Here is a 21,075-nt window from a genome sequence, read left to right as displayed (position 1 = left end):
TAGAATAAGTGATAGAAACAAGAGAAGGGGGAATATTAGTGTATACATTTTCATATCATAAAATGAAAGTAATAACAAGAGAAAATGTAGAATAATTGAACAATGATAGAACATAACTTAATACAAGTGTGTATTATTATTAGAAATACATAAGGGGATTGAATGTATGATTAACCTGATTAGTTTTATTTGTATTAGAATGTATGACACCCAGGCGCCATACTCCTCACACATTGATTTGACATTTTTATAAAAAAATAAAAAAATTGAAAAAATCATAATGCAATTTCCACAAATTCCAATTTTAAGTGCATTCACTACACATAAATAGTCATTTTAAATGAGATATTGATGATCTTGGATCAGATCTCCTATTGGATTACATTTTTGAAAAGCGCTATTGCAGTGTGACTCATGACCTTAATAAAGCCTTTACTAAATTGGTATCCTCTAGATGTGCTGGGCATCAATTCCTATAATTACCATAATTGCTAACTAACATCCTAACTGGGAGTTGTGGAAATGTAAATCTGCACTTTTGGAGGAATTTAGCTTGAGGAGGAGACAGGAGAGAATACATTTTCTGCATCATTGCAACTACAATCCACTTTAAAAGAAATTTATGGTGCAAGAGACTTGGCCTCCAATTTGTCAGCTGGTTTGGCCTAAAATATATTTTATTTAGTTGATATTAATTTAAAATGTATTTAAAGCAAATTCGTTGCTTTTACTCATTTATTTTGCCAAATATAGTAGACATTTCTTGTATATTAATCTAAAATGTATTTAAAGCCAAACTCATTGCTTTTATTCATTTATTTTGCCAGATACAACGGACATTTATTTTATGTCTTCTACTCTGAATATGATATGAGTGCATTAAAAATAATAGAAATAAAAGTGAATATTGGAGTAATTTTCTGAAAGTTTAGTTCATTTCAATAAAACCAAAATAATGTTGTGATACCTTAAAGGCTAATTGCCCGATTGCATTTAAAAGACTTGGTTGTGTTTTTGTACATAGTGTAATGAAATAATACCTTCGCTTTTTTAGGGAAGGCCTATAGTTGCTTGATTAGTATAGACCACTGAAGCTCTCCCTGGTTCCATGCTGTTTATTTCAAAAAGGGAAGGCAATTGGGGCAATAATAGAGCTGGCCAAATGATGACTCTCCAGATGTTATTTGAACTCTAGTTGCCAAAACCTCCATCTAGGTATCACTGATGGGGAACAATTGTGGGAGTTGTAATGCAGCCATTTCAGGAAGGCCATGGGTTGTCCTGGTAATATTGTAGACTAGGAAAAGTTGTAATAATTTTCTTTGTTAGATATGTATAGACAGCCTTTTATTTATTGCTCAATGATCTAGTGAATATGGAGATAATCCTTTCAATTTATAAAATGGAGATATTTAGATTTCCCAGGTAAACATGCAGATTCAGTTCCTAAAGAAAGAAGAGCAGTGGTTTGTTCTTGTTCAGTAATAAAATATAATCCAATGTCTTTTTTTTAATTCCCTAATTTATTATTGCACAATTTGGATTTCTAGAATGTTCTCAGGATTGTAGGGCTGCATTCCGATTTTGCAAAAAAAAAAGTGATAGGCAATGAAGTATGAGCAAAAATAGTTGCAACTTGTCTGTGACTGGAATTATTTGTGTTAGCCTTTTATTCGATGTTCAGACAGTAACATAACCCTTATTATTTTTCTTTCCCCATAATCTGTATAACTATGCCTTAAAAGAAAAAGCAGCTACTTTCAGGTTTTTCATGTTTCTTATATATATTTTTAATATGTAGTTTTGCTTCTGGCTGTCTGGAAGATAATGGAGCAATTCAATGTTTTTGCAAAGAAGGCTATTCTGGAAAGCATTGTGAAAGGTATGTGACTTGTCTCAATACTGATTTACTATGTAGAAAGTTAAAACAGATCTTCTCAATTGGAAACTAGTAAAATATTGGAAAATATTGTTTTCTAAACAGAGACAATATTTTCATGCTTGGGCTGGAGTCCAAAGTGCTACAAGGCTTCTAAACATGTACATGTGCACACATGCTCTCTTTAGTAAACATAAGCTGCTGTCCTTGATTCAGAGTTTCAGAATACTCTGTTCATCCTGTTTACGATTATTTAATTTCATGTTCTTTGAAGTAAATTGTACCAGTGTCCAATTATGCATTAAATATTCATACTGTATCCACTGATGTTTTTCAACCTGAAGAGTTGTATGAAGTATTGATGCAGTCCACAGAAAGCTAAGTATGCTCAGATTCTTATGATATCAAATAAACTAAGTATCTTTTTGCCTTATTTGGTCAGGTTAGACAATTGTAACACAAATTGTTAAAATTTATGGATGTGATGCAGATTTTTTAAGCCAGCAGAAACTGTTTTATTGTCAGTTGATTTATATCAGTTGTGAGTTTTATTTGTTCATTAATTTATTTTGTAGCTGTGCTCCTGGTTATTTTGGAAATCCACTGAAATACAGATACTGTCAAAAATGTAATTGCCTGGAGAATGGCCAGCTCACAAAATGTGATCGCTTGACTGGGGGTATGTAAAGTGACATAAACATTTCTGAATAATATCAAAAAGGAAACCATAGAATATTTGAGTATAATTTAGAGAAAGACTCCTGTGCAAATAAAAATTATATTTTCCATTCTCTGCTTATAGCTCTTCATTCTTATTACAAAGTATAAGGATGAGAAAAATCTAGCTCTTCAGATGTTGTTGAAGTATAAGTCCCAAGATCCATTGGCTGCTGCTATAATTCCTCCGTATCTGAAAATCCTGTTTTACACATTTGTGGTTTTAATGAAGTAATTAAATGTGTTAGTTAACGTTTAAACAGCATGATCCTGATTTATGTGTTCTACATCCTACAGATTTCATTGCTGATTGCATTTAGGTAATTTAGATATCCACATGAATTATTAATTTCTTCTATACAATTTTAATGTTAATTGTTTCAAAGTTTCAAGGAAGATAAATTTGAACAATAGGCACCATGAATATATTCAGATATTGCTGAGTTACACCTTCCAGCAGCCTCAACTGATATGGCCAGTAGTGAAAGATGCTGAAGGTTTTAATTTGAATTCCCAAATGTAAAATTGCCTAACTGCTGTGGGTATTTTTTTAACAACACAACTATCTGCAGAATTAAAGGAATCCTAAATGCATTCTATGATTATACCTTGCAACAGTTATAATATTCCCTTCATCTAAACTTTCCAGTTGATTTCAATAATGTGTCTTTGTTTAGCCATTTCTGAATCAGAACGAAGTTTCGTATAAGAAAAAAAATCATTAATGGATTATAATAGAAAAAGAAACATTATTTTATAATATATATCTGAGACACTAACTAAAAAGATACAATTTTATCTAAATGAAAATATTAGTCTATCAACAATATTCTTATAATGTGACTTTAATGGATCCCTTTATGTAGGGTTTTGTATTGGTATGTGGGAATGACCATTCCCTAGGCAGCAATTCGGGGCCCAGTCTCCCAAAATTATTCCCACATACTATTACAGATTTGTGGCTCGCTTACTTGGTGCTTGCTAGTTAACACATACTAGGTATTAGAGAGTTTGGTGCTTTGCACCTTGATTTTTGAATTCAATTTTCTAGGTTGGTGCTCTTATTTCTATGTAAGATGCTATATTTCTGCAACATCTAGAGTTCCCCAGGTTTTCTACCCAGCATGCATTGTATGCACTCTGAATTACTCAGCAGAGATGTCAGACCTGGAGCCCATATAATGATGCATGAGCACTTACATTTCAAGTCTGAGTCAAAGGCAACTGTTAGAAATGAGCAAGAAAGCAGAAAGCGAGGAACTGAACCAAGGAATCCAAATCACGAACAAGAATATACAAGAGCTAGTAGAACTTGTTTCCAAACCAACAAGAATCTTTCCTCAACCAGAGCCAAAGGCGAGCCCATGGCCAGGCCTATGTTTGAGAAAATTTTATTTGCCAAGGACACATAACTGACTTTTGTTTTGAGACTTGCAGATATTTTTCAGTTCTAGTCTCTGAAATGTTTGACATAGATATAAGGAAACCTGTTTTATCTGAATATATTATGATGCTTTCTGTCTCAAAGGCAATGTTATTTTCCCAATTCCATTATGTAAACTACTAGAATTATATAAGTGGGCACATATATTTCAAACAACATATTTTAAAGTGCTGTTCTGCTGCTTAAACTAACAGTTGCTAGAACAAGTTCAGTCTCGATGCAGTTGCTTTAGCAAATCCTGATGTCATTGTGGTTTTGCTGTAGTGTATTGAGCCTTGTGGTCATGCAGTAGCTTATTGAAATCTATAATTGCATATCTTTGGATGTTCTCATTTAACGACATGTCATATTTAATTGGCACCTTTCTTTATGTGTCATGAGATAAAAGTGATTAAAAGTGATAACTACTTTGGTATTTAGCCTGGTTGGGGAAGTTTGGTAGTTCAAGTCTACACATCTTAAAGTAATTGAGGTTGAGAAAAAGCGATCTACTTAATCTTCAATAGCAATATTTGCAGGATAGGCCTTGAATTTTGTATTTGCTTGTCCTGCAAAATTGCTTTAACTTGGAGGTTGAAGTTAATGAGATGAGATGATATTCGAAATCAGATTGCTTCGCTCATGCGTGCACACTTCTGCACATGCGCAGAAGTGTCCTGATGACATAGGGGTTAGTGGGTGGAGCCTCCTGCCGGTTTTACTACCGGTTCTATAGAACCAGTCCAAACTGGAGGCAACCCGCCACTGGCTAAGAACCATAAATACGGTTGTTTTGGTTGAGTGTTTTGATTATATTTTCCCATTTTGGTATTCTAATGCCACATCTTTTGTTTCTGAGCTCAAAAAGTTAAATCAGTGGATGAGTTCAGGACTCCTTAAATTACCTTGTTTTCCTCCCTGCTAAGATATTTAGTAAATAATGCCTTGGATTTCTGAAGGGCCCAGGAGTATGACCGAATATTATGGTATAAGTTGTTCACATTATCTAAAGCTATTACTTGAAGAAAGACAAGAAAGCAATTTGTAAATTTAACTTTGGGGAGAACTCTACAAGATCCTGTAAACTTCCTCTCTAATGTATTTTTATTGTAAACCTCTAACTTTGGAGAATAAAATGGGACACATATACATTAAGTAAAGAAAGAGAGAAAGTAGGTAAATAATATTTTATAATATTGATTCTAGGGAACCTATGTTTTTACCTGCATAACAGCGTGCAGCTTTTTGATGGAGTGAAGAGGGCATCAATAACACTATCAGCTTTCTCACATTTATGTCTGTAATTGTTTCATCCTGTAATTTTAATTTTTCCTCTTTTTTCTTTTAATTTCCAGAATGCATAAGCCAAGAACCAAAAGACATAGATCCAAATGAAGATTGTAATTGTAAGTTATAAACTATTTTGTCTGACATCTTATATGTATTATGTATTAGTGCTTATATATATAGCACTAATAAAGAGCTATGTTGTGAGAGATTAGAAAGAGCAATTCTGGTATTTTCTTGTGGATAATAAGCCTATTCAGAGCAAGTTATTTAATTATCCCTCCCCAGTAGTGCGAGGGAATCTCTCTGTTAATGGTGAGGAGGATGCTAAAAGTTGTAATCCAACACATCTGGAGGGCAACAAGTTAGGAAAGGTTGAGCTAACATGAGAGATATACAAAGAATGGCTTCAAGGATTTGATTACCATCTTACATGTACTTGATTTTATTGTTGGTTGTAACAGTAAAATAGTGCAGTCAAGCAGTACAGTTGTATGACATGGTTTTATGACACCATTTCAAAAGTTTTGTTATTGGCTTTAGTAACAGATAACATTTTCTAGAAATATCTTTTTGTCCCATAATTGTTTTCAGTAGACCCATTCTTTTTTTTTTTTTTGGAATATATAAAAAGTAATTTTATATTAATTGTAATTGTAATATTAAAATATTAAATGTTTTGTTAAATATGTAAATATTAAAAAGTAATTGTATATTATATACAATTATAATTAAAAAGTATATTTAAACTCTTCCATGTGTGTTCTTTTTTGTTTAGCTTGTGAGAGTTGTGTAATCACATTGCTGGAAGATTTGAGTACAATGGGAAGTGAGCTCCGAGTGATTGAATTTCAAATGCAAAGTATCAACACTAGTGCCCAACTGCTGGGCCAGATGAAGCACTTGGAAGTCCGTAGCAAGCAACTAGAGGTAACTCCACCTGGCTTTCCATGGGTTTGGGTACATTTTCCAGAGGTTTGAGTACACTTCTGAAATACGCTTTAGAAGCAGTTCAGTAAGAGAAATGTCATATTAAGTGTTCTTATGGGGCTGGAATATGGTTCTGAATTTTGATGAAACCCATTCCATTACTCTTTCTTATACCACTTCAAAAGAAAGACCCTAGCAGCCAATTCAGATGAAACTGTTGGAATGTATTATTCATGGATTTGTCTTAGAAGCCTTCTTTAAAATTTAACTCAGCCCAATTCCTGTACAACTTCTGCTGACTTCATGGACATGTATCCTTGGCAGAGTATAGCAGTATTGCCTTCTTCTGGTTAGTTTGTCAAAAGCATAGTGCTAAAATTTTGCTTGAAATGGAAATAAATGAACTTTTGGCCTTGGGATTTGATGACTTGAACTGTTTATGCCTGCAGAAGTATTGTGTGCTATGTTTTACTGTAGTTCAAAGGAGCATTATATTCAATGCTTGTATCTGTACCAAAGAAAGTTGGAAGTAACTCTTTTCTACAGTTTTTTGTCCCTTCTTGGCTGCACTCCAAATTTTGCTTTTTCTCTGCCCTCTTTTCCTCTCTTCAACTTTATTTTTTTATTTCTTTTGCTCTTTTATTTTATATTTTTTTTCAAGTTCAATAAAATGTTGTGGGGGAAATGCATCTGGTAAAATTACCAACTGCGATATCTTGTGAGAATAGTCACACCAGCTGCAAATTCATTTCCATGCACAATTCATAATGATCATACATGATTGGGAGTCAAGTCCTTGATCTTCTCTATCTTCTACCTTTATTTCCAGAGTCTGTTGAATCACTCTCGTTCTGTTATTAAAACACAGAATTCAAAGGTAGATGAACTGGAGACAGGTTTGTCTCACCTTAATCAAAATATTAATGCTCTGAAAGAAAAGGTAAGTATTTAAAACTTATACATATTGCTTTCAGTCCATGGCTTTTTTAAATAAAAGTTTATGTTGACTAATCAGATTTGAGATTTGAAGATTTTGTATAAAATGATAGTAATAAATGCTAAAAAACAGGTCTCAAGCTATCTTTAATAAATGGCAAAATGTTATCCTAATGTCCATATTGTGCAGGATGGAGAAATGCAGCTCAGATCCAGAAGATGTGAGTTCTGTTAGTGCATCCTGCCGAAGGTATTCCTTTCCATGTGTGGAGGAGAAATGATATTTTTTGACAGGCATTTTTTTAGTCAGCCCCTAGAGATGAGAAAATTCAAATTCAAGCAGAGAGTGGAGAGGCAAAATTCAAATTCAAGCAGAGAGTGGAGAGGCAACACAATAGGATAGGCAGTGCAGGTGCCTCAGGTGGCTGGGGGAGGCCTGATGCATGCTCTGTGTGACATTTCTCACTCAGGAGCTGAAAACCCTGCAAGGATTTTAACAGGGAGGATTTTCAGCTCCTAAACAGAGCTTCCAGTGTCTCTCCTTGCCCTGAGGTATCCCACATTCTATATCTAGTACTATGTCAGCTTAATGACCTTCATGATCATTTAATAACCACAACTAGGAGTGCCAGGATTGCAGCCGTTGAGCAAAGCAATCACAGTATTTTTCGGTCTATAAGACGCACTCCCCCCCCCAAAAGTGGGTGGTAATATCTGTGCGTCTTATAGAGTGAATGTTGCCAAAGCCCTGTCCACCTGCTGTCCCCCACCCTTCAGCCTCTGCCTCCCATCAATTTGCCTCCTTGCAGCAAACAGCAAGGTCAGCACAGCCTGATTTAGCACGAGCAGCTGATTGGCGGTTGGATCGGCCTCCCGGAATACTACCGATCAGCTGTTCCAGGCTGCAGGGATCGCCGCTGTTGCCGCCCATTGCCACCACCACCTATCGCCCCATTTTCAGCCTCCGTGCATCCCATTTTCAGCCTCCATGAGCCCCATTTTTGGCCTCTGTGCATCCTGTTTTTGGCCCGTTCTATCCCCGCTGCCTGGAACGGGCCAAAAACAGGACGTGTGGAGGCAAAAAATGGGGCGCACAGAGGCCAAAAATGGGGCATGCAGAGGCTGAAACAGGACACGCAGAGGCCAAAAACAGGGCATACAGAGGCCGAAAACAGGATGTGCGGAGGCCAAGAATGTGGCACACAGAGGTGGTGTTGGGTGGTGGCGATCCCCGCAGTCTGGAACAGCTGATCGGCGGTATTCTGGAAGGCCAATCCAACCGCCAATCAGCTGCTCATGCTAAATCAGGCTGTGCGGAAGCTGACCAGGCTGTTTGCTGTTTGCTGCAAGGAGGCAAATTACTGGGAGACAGAGGCATATTTTTTTTTTCTTGTTTTCCTCCCCAAAAGCTAGATGCATTTTATAATCTGGAGTGTCTTATAGTCCAAAAAATATGGTACATGGGCAGTCATGTGATATTTTCCTTAATGACCATTTCACTCAACAATTGAGATTCCAGGCTCAATTTTGGCTGTAAGTCGAAGACTGGCTGTAAGCAAGATTTGTTCAGTGCAGTCTTAATTTCAAATAATCGCTGAATAAATTGTTATAACTCAAGGACTACCTGTAATTGTATCATTTCTTTTATATTTCTGTTTGTCAATGTCAATAGGCATATAAAATCTATAAAAGTGTTTGGCTCAGGGCATTCTCTCTGTCACTGTTTGTTAGAGAGAAACTTGGTGATCATCATAGTGTACCAAAAAGTAGTATACATTGTTGCACCTATCCCCCAAAGCTTTGGTTTCTATCTTGAGTGAGCAGATTTCTCACAAGTTATCAATACTTATTTTTCCATAATGTTTTATTTATGTTTTATTAGTAGTATCTGTTCTTTTGCTTTTGTATCTTTATCCTTGTATTATATCTGTTCAATATTTCTGGTAAAGCTTATGCAATAAATACATTAAAAAAAAATTATGAATGGCTAAAAAAATGTCAAATTCATTTTTTGGTCAAATTAGTCATCTTATAACAGCAAATTAGGCTGGCTTCTACGAAGACATGTGTTAATGAAGTATGGTGATACATAAACACCCAAATAAATATTAAATACTTTTAAATCAAACTTTTACTAATGTTATCTAATTTTTAACTCACTATCTTAGGCTGAAGGTAATTACAAGAAAGCACAGACTCTTTTAAATAATTTTAGTAAAACTAATCAAAGAGGAAGAACTTTAATTTCAAAGATCCAATCTATTCTCATCCATATTAATGGTAAGAATAATGTCTTTTCTTCTACATTAAGGGTGGGGAAATTATATCAGCCTGTGAACCAAACTAATTCTTGGCTAATTTCTCCAGCACCATAGCAGGCAGTTTTCAATTTGTTTTCTTTCATGCACACAGAGATATTTACACTTCATTTAGGCTTTAAACATTTTCTGCTTATATCAGTGGAAGCTGTTTAAAAACCTTATTGCAGTAGTAGTAGGAACAGTTTTTGAAGTCAATCTTAGTGAAAAAGGTTTATTACTGTCCTCCTCAGTACCTGTTTCTGCAATAATAAGATTTTGAAACAGCTTCTGTTCACAACAATTGAAGTTATTTAAAACCACACACAGGCAAAAAAAACCCCCTCAAAACACCATTTATGCATAATTCCTCCTGATCAAGGAAAAGATGCAATTGGTGCATCAGAGGATGTTCTGTAAAATGTCTCATGGTTTTGTCCTCTACATGCTGTTCAAGAAGGAGCTAAAAATCCAGGACAATTTCCAGATTGCAAACCAGCTCAGTACATATGAGCATGACCTCCCACCCAAATAGAATATATCTGGTTTCAGAACAATTTCAAATCTACAATTATGCCATTGTAGATGAATTCAACCTGGGTCTGTTCCTCTCATCTATTTCCTAACCACTTCCAAGCACTGGATTAAGATCTTCATCTCCTGTCTGTCCTGCTGAGAGTAGAGACATACAGGAAAGCTGAATTTTTCTACCAATGATGATAGGTCACCCTATATTAACAAATGACATCTATCAGCTTAAAGTAAATGTTAATCATAAGGGGAAATGGCTGAGCTCTATAATGTCCTATAATACAATGTGCAAGCCAGTGGTGGGTTGGCCCCGGTTCAGACTGGTTCGCAAGAACCGGTAGTAAAACCAGCAGGAGGCTCCGCCCACTGACCCGGACGTCATCAGAAGTGATCTGCGCACAATGTGAGCCTGTAGTAAAAATCAGTAGAACCCACCCCTGGTGCAAGCACTCTATTTCTATCCCTCACCAACTATAAGTAGCTGCTCAGGAAGGAGGAGAACCCCTTAGTCCTTGCATTTGGCCTAGAAGGATACACCAATCAATGTTGAGTTTCATTCCCTCATCCCTGGCCTTTAAAAGGTTATGCTAGGATGACCATTGCAGTTTCCATCTGATACCCAGATCTGAATTCTAGCTGTTATGATCTAGACAATCCATTTCATTCAGAGTTGTCTAGATAGTTGCAAACTTATCACCTTCTCTACAATCTTCCCTAGAAAGTGGATATTGGAGAAGAGGAGTCTAAAACAGCCCAAACATTTGTTTTAAGACATGAGGCAATTTCCCTCCCCCCAAGGATGTGTTTGTCACCTTTATGATAGCCATAACATCCATAGACTTGTGGGTAGTCCTCTTAATATGCAAAATGGTTACAACTTGCTCATAAAAGAAAAAAAAAAAGGAGATGGAAATATCAACTTGGGACATCTGTCAAGAAAGAACTATTGTTATTTTAGAGCCAAGTATTCAGGAGTAAATCTCATTGAACTAAATTAATTTTACTTCTGAGAAGTCGTGGATAAGACTGCAATGTTTTGATAAGCCCCGTGTACATTGGCAGTTTCTATCCACTGAGATAAATTAGGATATCATTAATAATTTACTTATAGTGTATCGAATGGAAGTTCTACCTTTTAAATTTAAAAGAGGGGGTGGGGCGACTGCTTACAGGTTCTGTATTTTATCTGATTTTTGATTGGTTGCTAGGGCTCCAGCCCAGGAAGTGGTCAGAGCAAGACAAAACCAATTATAATTAATATAGTTATATCTCATATATTTAACAATTTCCCAGTTCTATCACTACAAATTGATGTGACTTCCGGAGAGACTTGCAGCTGCCCTGAAGAGCGCATGTTTGCACTCCTACTTTAAAAATATACCACATATCTTTGTAACAGGGTATGGTAAAAGTCTCTTATTTATTCAAATGATGTTTTTCTTGTCTTAGTTCTCTTGGGACAGATAGACGGCACTTCTACAGATGGAACCTCTTTGCCTACAGAACACTCTGCAAAAGAGCTGGTGCAAGCTCAGCAAATGATCAATGAAATGAGAAACCGCAATTTTGGCCAACAGCTAACAGAAGCAGAAAAGGAAAACGGAAAAGCCCAACACTGTAAGAGCTATAAACTGTAAATATTTTGGGTAGAAATGGCTCGATTGGATTTATTAAGGTGGGAATTGATGGAGAAAGGCTGTTGCCTTGCCTGGAAATGCTCACCGAGTTTGTAATGGATGTAAAGGAAGTTGTGGTCTAACAATGAAGAAAACTGGCAATATTCACTTTAACAATATTGTACTTTGTTGCTGCTTGAAACTAGTTCAGGACTTGAGTTGAGCTTTTGCTGTCGTACAATCTTTACAAAAGTTCGAAAACATAAAGATAAAAATATACAGGATTGAAGGCTAATTTCGATCTATATTTACATTTACTAGACCAGTTGATCTACCCAACTAAAAATAATTTCTCGATGAGAAATTGTTTTATAGAAAGAATGTGACACAAAAAGACTTGAAGGACCTAATGCTCACAGGATATTTACTTATCCCTGTTTTGCTTTATTCATTCTGCATAGTGCTAGATCGAATAAGGAATGAACTAGAAAAGCGTAAAGCAAACAACCAAGGACTCATTAAAAGCGTGAGAGATTCACTAAATGAATATGAATCCAAGCTCAATGATCTTCATGAATCTTTGAGAGAAGCAAAGGAACAAACAAAGCTAGCTGAAAACTTAAATGGAGAAAATAAACGTCTTTTGGAAGAGATTAAGGTAAATCTATCTAACTGTCTACCTACTTACCTATCTAAGCTTATGGATCTTTATGCATGTTGCATTAAATGGGGAAAGTTCAATAATTTGGGGAAAATTTGGCAAAAACAATTACAATCTGTAACTTGTCTCAAGACAATTCTGTAAAAGACCCTGTGAATTAGTTTTCTCCTATGGTTTTTTTTTTTTTTTTTGCTATTTTATTTTTTTAGTACCCTATAACATAGTTTATCTAAAATAAATAGTTAAGCAAAAGTTTAGTCATCTGGCATGCCCCAGCTCATTCTTTTTGTCCTGTAAATACCATGACTGACCCAATCATACCAGGACATGTAAAAATTGTTAGTTCATGTTCTGTTTCCATGCCAAATACCTAAGATATTCATCACTGTTCATTAAAAGAAATAGTTCTTCAGCAGTAGATACAAGGTAGATTTCATTAAGAATAGCATTTGCTCTTGGTTGCCAACCAGAGAAGAAGAAGAATACCAAGTGGGAGATCTTTCCTGTTGAAAACAGGCAAGAAAGAGTGAGGCACTGGACTTGTCTAGAGGCTAAATTCAGCCACAAAGTTGTCCTTGAAGGGCAGGAGACATTAGGTACAGGGCTTTACCCCTGATGTTCCTGTCTCCATGGAGAAAGACAAAGCATAAATAAATAATGCATTAAGTGGGTGGACATTAGAGGAGAATAGGGACCTCCTTCAATTCCTTAAGGGCCATATAGACCCAGACGTTCAGTAGTTCAAGCACCTAACAGCAGCATATGACCAACGGATATGACCAAGGGAGAAAAAAAATCAAAGAGATTCTCATTAATCAGGTTTAATGTCAAGAAAAGGATTAAGTTACAAAATTTTAGTTAAGTAAAAAAGTATAGACAAATCCTAGTTTATTAGTAAGTACATTAAGGTGGAGTCTTGATGAACTGTTTGAATTTCTTTCTCACCGAATCCCTAACAAATGGATTGACATCTCACTTAAGAGGTAAGGCTGAAACATCTGTCTTCTATTTAGCTGCCATATTTTGAGAACCTCTCTCTTCTTTCCCAGACTCTGAGAAATTCCATACCTCACAGAACAATGTCTCTGTTTAATTTGATGATTTATTTGCTGAAGAGATTTCTTAGGAAATAGTTCAAAAGAAAAACACTTCACTTTCACACCCCATGGTCTACTGTCATTTTATACCTACCTTTCTACCTTTTTTAAAAAAAAGTTATACTAGATCCCCAAAGGAGTTTATGAGTTAGGTATTGGCTGAATTACATATTTTCTAATACTTTTCTCCTCTGGAATCTGTCCAGCCACTTTCATCCCAATCATATTGATTCTAACCATTCCCAACTACTGGGAAAATAGCTGGTGGCCCTTCACTATTTTCAGGAAGTTATTTTTACATTGTTGGCCCAGTCCTTTGGAATGGCTTCCTATGAGAAATGTGTTTGGCCTCAGTATTGGTAGAAGCTGTTTAAAACAAAGGTTTAACAGAAAGCATTTAGAAGTTGACACCAAATTATTTGGAGTTTAGGTTTGTCTGTTGGATTTATTTTATAAAACTTCTATTGTTATTATTTTTTTCTTTTTATGCTTTGAGCTACCAAGGGTATCTCAAAGCATAATGTGTATGATTGTGGCAGTGCAGGGGTGGGTTCTACTTACCTTTACTACTGGTTCGCAACGGGGCCACGCGTGCGCATGCGCAGAAGCTTCCTGATAACGTCGGGGTTGGTGGGCAGAGCCTCCCGCTGGTTTTACTACCAGATCTTCTGAACTGATCTGAACCGGGGGCAACCCACCACTGTGGCAGTGTATAAAATCATATTTAAATTAATATATAAATAGTAATTATACTATGCTATAGTACTTTCTTTTGCATTAATAAAGGGAATCACTTTTTATTTTTCTATCAGAAAGAGACAGAAGAGATGACTAGACAACAGAGTGTCATATTGGGTCTTCTGAATTCTGCTAAAGCATCAGTGTCTCAAACAAACAGTATATTTGAATTGTTCCAGAAGAGTAAGGAGGTAAATTTGAAATAATTAAAGTTTCTATAAGGTTGAAACATTCATATTATGATAAAATAAGAATATACTACCAAAAATGACTTGGTTTTGTAGATAGTAGTAACTGTTCGCAAATTTATACGAGCTGTTACTACTCACATATGAAAAAGGCATCTCTAGCTCATTTGCTGTATGTAAACTTCATGTTGTGTTCAAAAGCGCAGCCATTGGGGTTTATATAAGAAATTGAAACAAACAAAAACTTTACACTTGTTTCTTATAGACATGTTATGCATCTTAATCACAATGCATAAAATTCTCTTCTAATTCCAGGAATATGAAAGCCTAGCTGCCAATTTGGATGGAGCAAAGAAAGATCTGGATGAAAAATTGAAGAGCCAATTCTTATCATCCAGTAAGGAACCTTTGGTAGTGAAAGCAGAAATGTATGCCAACTCTTTACAAGACCTGGCAAGAAAGTTGGATGAGTATGTCTTCACTTTTGTAAATTAATTGTTTTAGAATGGTTTATTCCTTGGACATGGTTCCTTTCTGGTGGAAAGGCAAACTATGTACCGTGTTTCCCTGAAAATAAGACCCTGTCTTATATTTTTTTTGAACTCTGAAATAAGCGCTTCGCTTTATTGCCATGTGCTCAAAAGCCCGATTGGGCTTATTATCAGGGGATATCTTATTTTGGGGGAAACAAGATAGTTATACTTAAACTGATTTAAGAGGAATGGGGAGACTGCTGTACTGTATTGCAGAGATGAATGACATTTAATGTACTGGGGCACAATTAACTTTCCTGAAGAGGGGCCCAAATGCTGCCTAGTCAGTGATGATGTTGCCACCTTCTTAGAATATTTATTCTTTGAATCATGTAAAAATAACAATATCAAACCTATCAGATATTAACATAAATAAAATATTTTTATTGAAGAAAATAATATTTTAAACAAATTAATAATGAAACAAGTAAGTGTTTTAATTTTCTGCAAATATTTTCAATATTTGGTTAATAATATTGATTCTGCAGATCCCTAAACTTTTGTGGGGCCCACAGGGATTCTTGAACCACACTTTAAAAATACTGGTTTAGACTATGCCCTCTCTGAATTAATCCCATCCATCCTCCCCCCAAAATAATTAGTGATGAAATTATACACATTTCCATTTTTTAAAATCTATTTCCTGAATGGATTCATTTTTATTTCATATTCTTTTAGTGATAGTCTCTTATTTAAATGGCAGTATTTCAACTTAGCTTATCATACAAAATATGCTGTGTTTAATAAAGTTGCATAGCGCTAGATCATTCCTTTCTTTCTTTCTTTCTTTCTTTCTTTCTTTCTTTCTTTCTTTCTTTCTTTCTTTCTTTCTTTCTTTTTTTCTTTCTTTCCTTCCTTCCTTCCTTCCTTCCTTCCTTCCTTCCTTCCTTCCGTCCGTAATCAATGAAAGCCAAAGCATCAACCAAAGTATTTTAATTTTCTTGATACCTGTACTATATTTTGGCTTTCCCCCCTCTCCACAGACTCAAGAAGAATGCCAGCAAGAATGAGCTAGTGACCTGTACTGTGGGAGGTGCTACCGCTTTTGAGAATATTTCTGATATTATTAGAGCAGCAGAAGCAGCAGCCAACAAAGCATCAAGTGCAGCAGATTCAGCTTTATCAGTAAGAGTATTCTAAATGCACATCATATACAGTTGCTTTATTTTTTAATACATGTGTAAGATGTATGCAAAGAGGCTGAACATGTTCTACGCTGCAGGAGAAGATGCTAAAGAGCAATTTAGCAAAAGCTAATTCTGTAAAGGAGCACCAACCAAACTATAGGAAGACCCCTAGAACTCATCTGAATCCATGTAAATGAGCTATTTTAATTGATCTTTTACCTCTAGAAAAGAATAGTCATTGCAAACCTAAATCTCAAAGGAAGATCTGGTCTGATTTTGACAAGGTAATAGATGTAGACCTACTTTTAGACTATCCTCTTCCTGCCCAGTAGAAAAATAAACTTAACATGTGATCTATTGCACTTGTAGGACAGTAACAGATTGAGGCAGACCTTAAGATCTTACATAGAAACCTGGAATGCAATTTCTAGAGATCTCCCAAAGTTGGACTAAATTGTAATTTTCGATGTGACTCTTGGGAGAAATGATTGGAGACTAAGCATCTTACCTTTATGTAGTTGTTCTCATCAGAATGCTGTTTAACTAGTTTTTGTCTTGGCTTTACCAGCTACCTACCATCTCGATTTCCAGATAATTACTCTGCTTCAAATGAAATTTATTGGGGAAAAAGATAGCATTAACTTACATTTGTAATTCCCATGTTTTTTTTTCTTTTTACAAACAAATTCTTAAGAAAAAATAAGCTATATGATAGCTTTGATAGAAAACACTAGAAACATCTTTGATTGCCAGGTGATTTATAAAAGATGCACATTTTTTTTTTCAAAATAGCAACTATGAGAGAGAGAGAGAGAGAGAGAGAGAGAGAGAGAGAGAGAGAGAGAGACAGACAGACAGACACACACACACACACACACACACAAATAAAATGAAATGAAAATCCTACAGGAAAACACATAAACCTATAATTGATAAAACTAAAAAGTAGACATAAAATACAATAACATTACATAAAATAATATGTAATATTATTACAATAATATTACAATATTATTAAGATAATAGTGACAATCACCAAAATTTATAGTAATCTTCAGTCATAGGTAGGATGAATAGAACAAATGGTAGCACAAAATCAGGCAATCTGAAAGGACTTATCAGAGTTCTGGTCAGGTAGAAGTAGAGATATATAAGCATCGTGTTCTCTCCCCGGGAAGTTCTTTCAAATGTGATAGATAAAGAGAGAGAGAGATTTTGCCTACTGAGGTAAATAAACTTCAAAAGAAATATATTTTTGTATCGTAACAGCTCTGTTTCTGGAGCATATTGCTCTGTTCTGGCCCTCTTTTTGCCACTTGCTTCATTTTGCACCAACCTCCAGTTCCAGATGTTCTGAATTCACACAAAAGAGTTACAGCAATTCTGCTACTGCTGGCTTGGATTATGAAATTGCACTTCTTTTGCTGTACAAGCCTCTTACCTGGCAGTGCTTCATTTTCAGATAGTGGATGAAAAAGATTTATCTGGAATGGCTGAAAGACTGAAAACCAACAGTGGAAAAGTGTTAAACAAAGCACGAGAAACACAGAAGACATTGCAAGGTATCATCAGCACATCATACATTGCAAGCGTTACAAAACATGATAAAAAGTTTTAGGGTTTCATCCTCTACTATTGCTCTAGCCCTGACCTTGTTAGAAGCTAAGTTATAACATATTTACCACTGACTGACTCCTTTTTGGAAATTGAAAGTTTTCACATCAGCCTAGTTCACAGTCACTACAGTTGATTAAGAGTATGGTAGTTGGTAGTGAAGTGCTTTTCTTTGTTTTAAGATGGTCTTTCAACAGAATGAGTTTCAGAGAAACAGACCTTACAAAACTCAACCTAGTAAAAGCTGTGTGAGAGAAGGGAGGCTATAGAATCCAGTGGTTTCTTCCTCTTGTATCAGTGTTTCACAGTCTTGGCAACTTTAAGATGTATGGACTTCAACTTCCAGAATTGTTTGAACTGGATTCCTACCATTGACTACCAGTAATTGTAAATTATCTGGGAAAAGGGCTCTGATATTTCTAAAATGCTCAAACCAAAGTCTTATTTGGAATAGAATAGAGCTGGAAGGGACCTTGGAGGTCCTCTAGTCCAGCTGCCTGCTCAAGCAGGAGACCCTATACCATTTCAGACAAGTGGCTGTCCAGTGTCATTTTAAAAACCTCCAGTGATGAAGTGCCCATGATTTCTGAAGGCAAGCTGTTCCATTGGTTAATTGTTCTCACTGTCAGGAAGTTTCTCCTTAATTTCAGGTTGCTTCTCTCCTTGATTAGTTTCCAACCATTGTTTCTTGTCCTGTGCTCTGGTGCTTTGGAGAATATTTTGACGCCTTCTTCTTTGTGGCAGCCCCTCAAATATTGGAATACTGCTATCATGTCACCCCTAGTTCTTCTTTTCTCTAGACTAGCCAAACCCAAATCCTGCAACTGTTCTTCATACGTTTCAGTCTCCAGGCCTTTGATCATCTTAGTTGCTCTTCTCAGAACTTTTTCCAAAGTCTCAAATTTAGCAACATATTTAAAGGTACCTAAATTTGTCTAGTAGGATTACACTGAAAATGAATTTGGCTGTGATTAGGTTCATGGTCTGGCCACCTGGGCAAAGGAATGACTAGAGGAAAACACAGAAACCTCACCAGAAAGCAGTCAGTTATAAGAGCATGAATAGTAAAACTACTATTAGTAATAAAGTGAGGGCAATCCATAATTGTCAGGATGATTTATAGTGGATTATTTTATAGATCTCAGTCCAGCACTTGATGATATGAGGAACAAGCTTCAGGAAGCAGAACGGAAAAAAACTGCAATACAGGGAGATCTTAGTGAGTTCCAAAATAACCTCCAGGGAATAAAGAGAGGTAAGTAATATGATGTGGCTTTTTACTAATGTACATTTTATTGGATTTATTGTACCCATATTTTTTTTTATTAAAAAAGCATTAAGTGGAAGAAAAGAAACAAAAAAATGTATACAAATTATATACTTACTTACAATAGTGCAAAATATAAGCCTCATATATTTCAGTAGAAAGCATTTTACATATTATTGTATCTTAAAAGACAAATAAATGTTATCCTGAATTTATATGCCACTTTATCTGCCTACTAGATGATACAGAGAGCTTAATCACAACTGCAAATACCATGATTAAGAATGCTAACAATATTACTACAAATGTACTCAGTGAACTGGACCCAATTAAAGCTGGAATTGAGAACATAAAGAACACTTATGAAAATGTACAGATTACTGATTTCAACAAGGCTTTGACAGAAGCAAGCAATTCAGGTAGCTTTTTTCCTTTTACATGGATTCCTTAAACTATTTTTAAATTAATGTCAGAGTTTTCTTATGATATATTTTCTGAAAAAGGTCAGTTGTTAAAATGCCTATTGAGTCATCACTTAGCAGATACACCCTGTGAGCAATATGGAACCAAACATTGTGGAGAATTTTCTGGAAAAGTCAAAACCAGATAATTTAGGTCCACACTCTAGAATAATCTCTTCCAAGATGTTGCATAGCAACCTAAATAGCATAGATGTATGGAAAACAGCTCTCGGATATCTGATTTTAAAGACTTTGATCAAATCTAAGCAGAGCAAAAATCCTTGAATCCCCTTCCTCCATTTTAAGGGCATAGTCATTGGGTTGAAGCAGTTGGGAACACGGCTTGTAATGATTTCAGGAATCAGGTCATGGATAGGTTTCACCTATTGTGGTAGATTTAGGTGTAACAGATCACAGGTAGGCTTAACTTGTTAAGTTGAAGCAAGTTTATATGGTGAAGCAAGTCTACACAGGACTATCACTTCCTGAATCAGCCTCATTTTGTATATAGGAAAAAGTTCCACTTTCTGTTGTATAACACTGTTAGAGAACTATAGTGATTATTGGGTTTATAATACAATACTAGTTCTGTTTCCTCCAAAATAATAATTCTATAATAATTCAATTCCCAGTAGGTGTTTAGATGAGTCTCAAATCCTTCACCTTGAATGTTGGGTATGGGTGAATAATTTTTGTAGTTCAAGACATTTGGAGGATATGAAAGACTGGAAAAGGCTTTAAGCTTAACAGTGTAGCTATTCCTTCTAGTTTGTGTTCTTGAAAACAAAATAGGGCATAGCAAGCTGGTCAATTATAATTTTCCCTTTCTGTTCCCACTTGGGACTAATAATTAACAAGTAATTAAACTAGTGTATTGTTAATAACTAAAAATTAAATTTCCAGTTACTTTAACTGTAATTTGATATGTACTATCCTATATTTCTCCCTCATTTTAAAATGCTTTCAACAGTAAATAACTTAACAAGCATGCTCCCAGATCTGTTTAACAAGATTACAAATATCAATCAGCAAGTCATATCAACAAGCAATATAACTGAGAATATAAATCGCATCAGGGAGCTCATCCAGCAAGCCAGAGATGCTGCAAATAAGGTGTGTGGCAAAAATTCCTTGCTTCCTTTTAAAAAATTATTCTCACATACTTATCCAAATATTTTTATGTATTCTTTCTCAAAAGTATTTTGTTTTGGATGCCTACATAGGTCAGGCCAATGGGGATAAGAGTAATATTCACAAAACTGTAAATCCAAGTTGGTTGAATTGTTTAAGACTGATATACTGTAAATACAGTATGGCTTGATGAAATGTGTGTAAATTGAAGCTTTGCTTTGCTTCCTAACTAAATTTGTAATTACTTACAAACCTTATTTTAGGTGGCCATCCCTATGAAATTCAATGGCAAATCGGGAGTTGAAGTTCGACTTCCTGATATCCTGGATGATCTGAAGGGTTATACTTCTCTTTCTTTCCTTCTACAAAGACCTAGTAAAAAGGAAGACATGACACAACCAAAAAACATGTTTGTCATGTATCTGGGTAACAAAGATGTAAGTGTTGACTATTTCTTACCAAGCCATTGAAAAATCACAAATATATAACCAAAATATATTTTATTTTACTGTAGTTTATTCATTTTTTAAATTTTAAGTCTAAATCTTTTTTTTTTTAACTTCTGTCTTAGCTGTATTTTAACATTGCTTCTGAGATTTTTTTTTTCTTTTTTTTTCTTACCTGGCTGGTCAATAACCATAA

At 35.4% G+C, this 21,075-nt stretch overlaps 1 protein-coding gene across 1 annotated transcript in view; it reads left to right on the top strand.

Moving 5' to 3' along the window:
* The window catches only part of LAMA3 (laminin subunit alpha 3), a 134,772-nt gene that overhangs the window by 80,352 nt on the left and 33,345 nt on the right, over nt 1-21,075 (top strand). The window contains exons 41-56 of the mRNA XM_070942340.1: nt 1,802-1,882; nt 2,455-2,558; nt 5,375-5,425; nt 6,085-6,236; nt 7,066-7,176; nt 9,341-9,452; nt 11,450-11,617; nt 12,078-12,274; nt 14,187-14,303; nt 14,616-14,770; nt 15,817-15,958; nt 17,423-17,522; nt 18,713-18,829; nt 19,081-19,260; nt 20,273-20,415; nt 20,697-20,870. Of these exons, the coding sequence (XP_070798441.1) occupies nt 1,802-1,882; nt 2,455-2,558; nt 5,375-5,425; nt 6,085-6,236; nt 7,066-7,176; nt 9,341-9,452; nt 11,450-11,617; nt 12,078-12,274; nt 14,187-14,303; nt 14,616-14,770; nt 15,817-15,958; nt 17,423-17,522; nt 18,713-18,829; nt 19,081-19,260; nt 20,273-20,415; nt 20,697-20,870 (2,104 nt within the window). The remainder of the gene's footprint in view (nt 1-1,801; nt 1,883-2,454; nt 2,559-5,374; nt 5,426-6,084; nt 6,237-7,065; nt 7,177-9,340; nt 9,453-11,449; nt 11,618-12,077; nt 12,275-14,186; nt 14,304-14,615; nt 14,771-15,816; nt 15,959-17,422; nt 17,523-18,712; nt 18,830-19,080; nt 19,261-20,272; nt 20,416-20,696; nt 20,871-21,075) is intronic.

Source organism: Pituophis catenifer, unplaced genomic scaffold, assembly GCF_029215685.1.
Source record: "Pituophis catenifer annectens isolate HBS135680 unplaced genomic scaffold, rPitCat1.0.hap2 SCAF_3, whole genome shotgun sequence".
NCBI classification, from domain to species: Eukaryota; Metazoa; Chordata; class Lepidosauria; order Squamata; family Colubridae; genus Pituophis; species Pituophis catenifer.
This window is presented reverse-complemented; position numbering and strand designations above follow the sequence as displayed.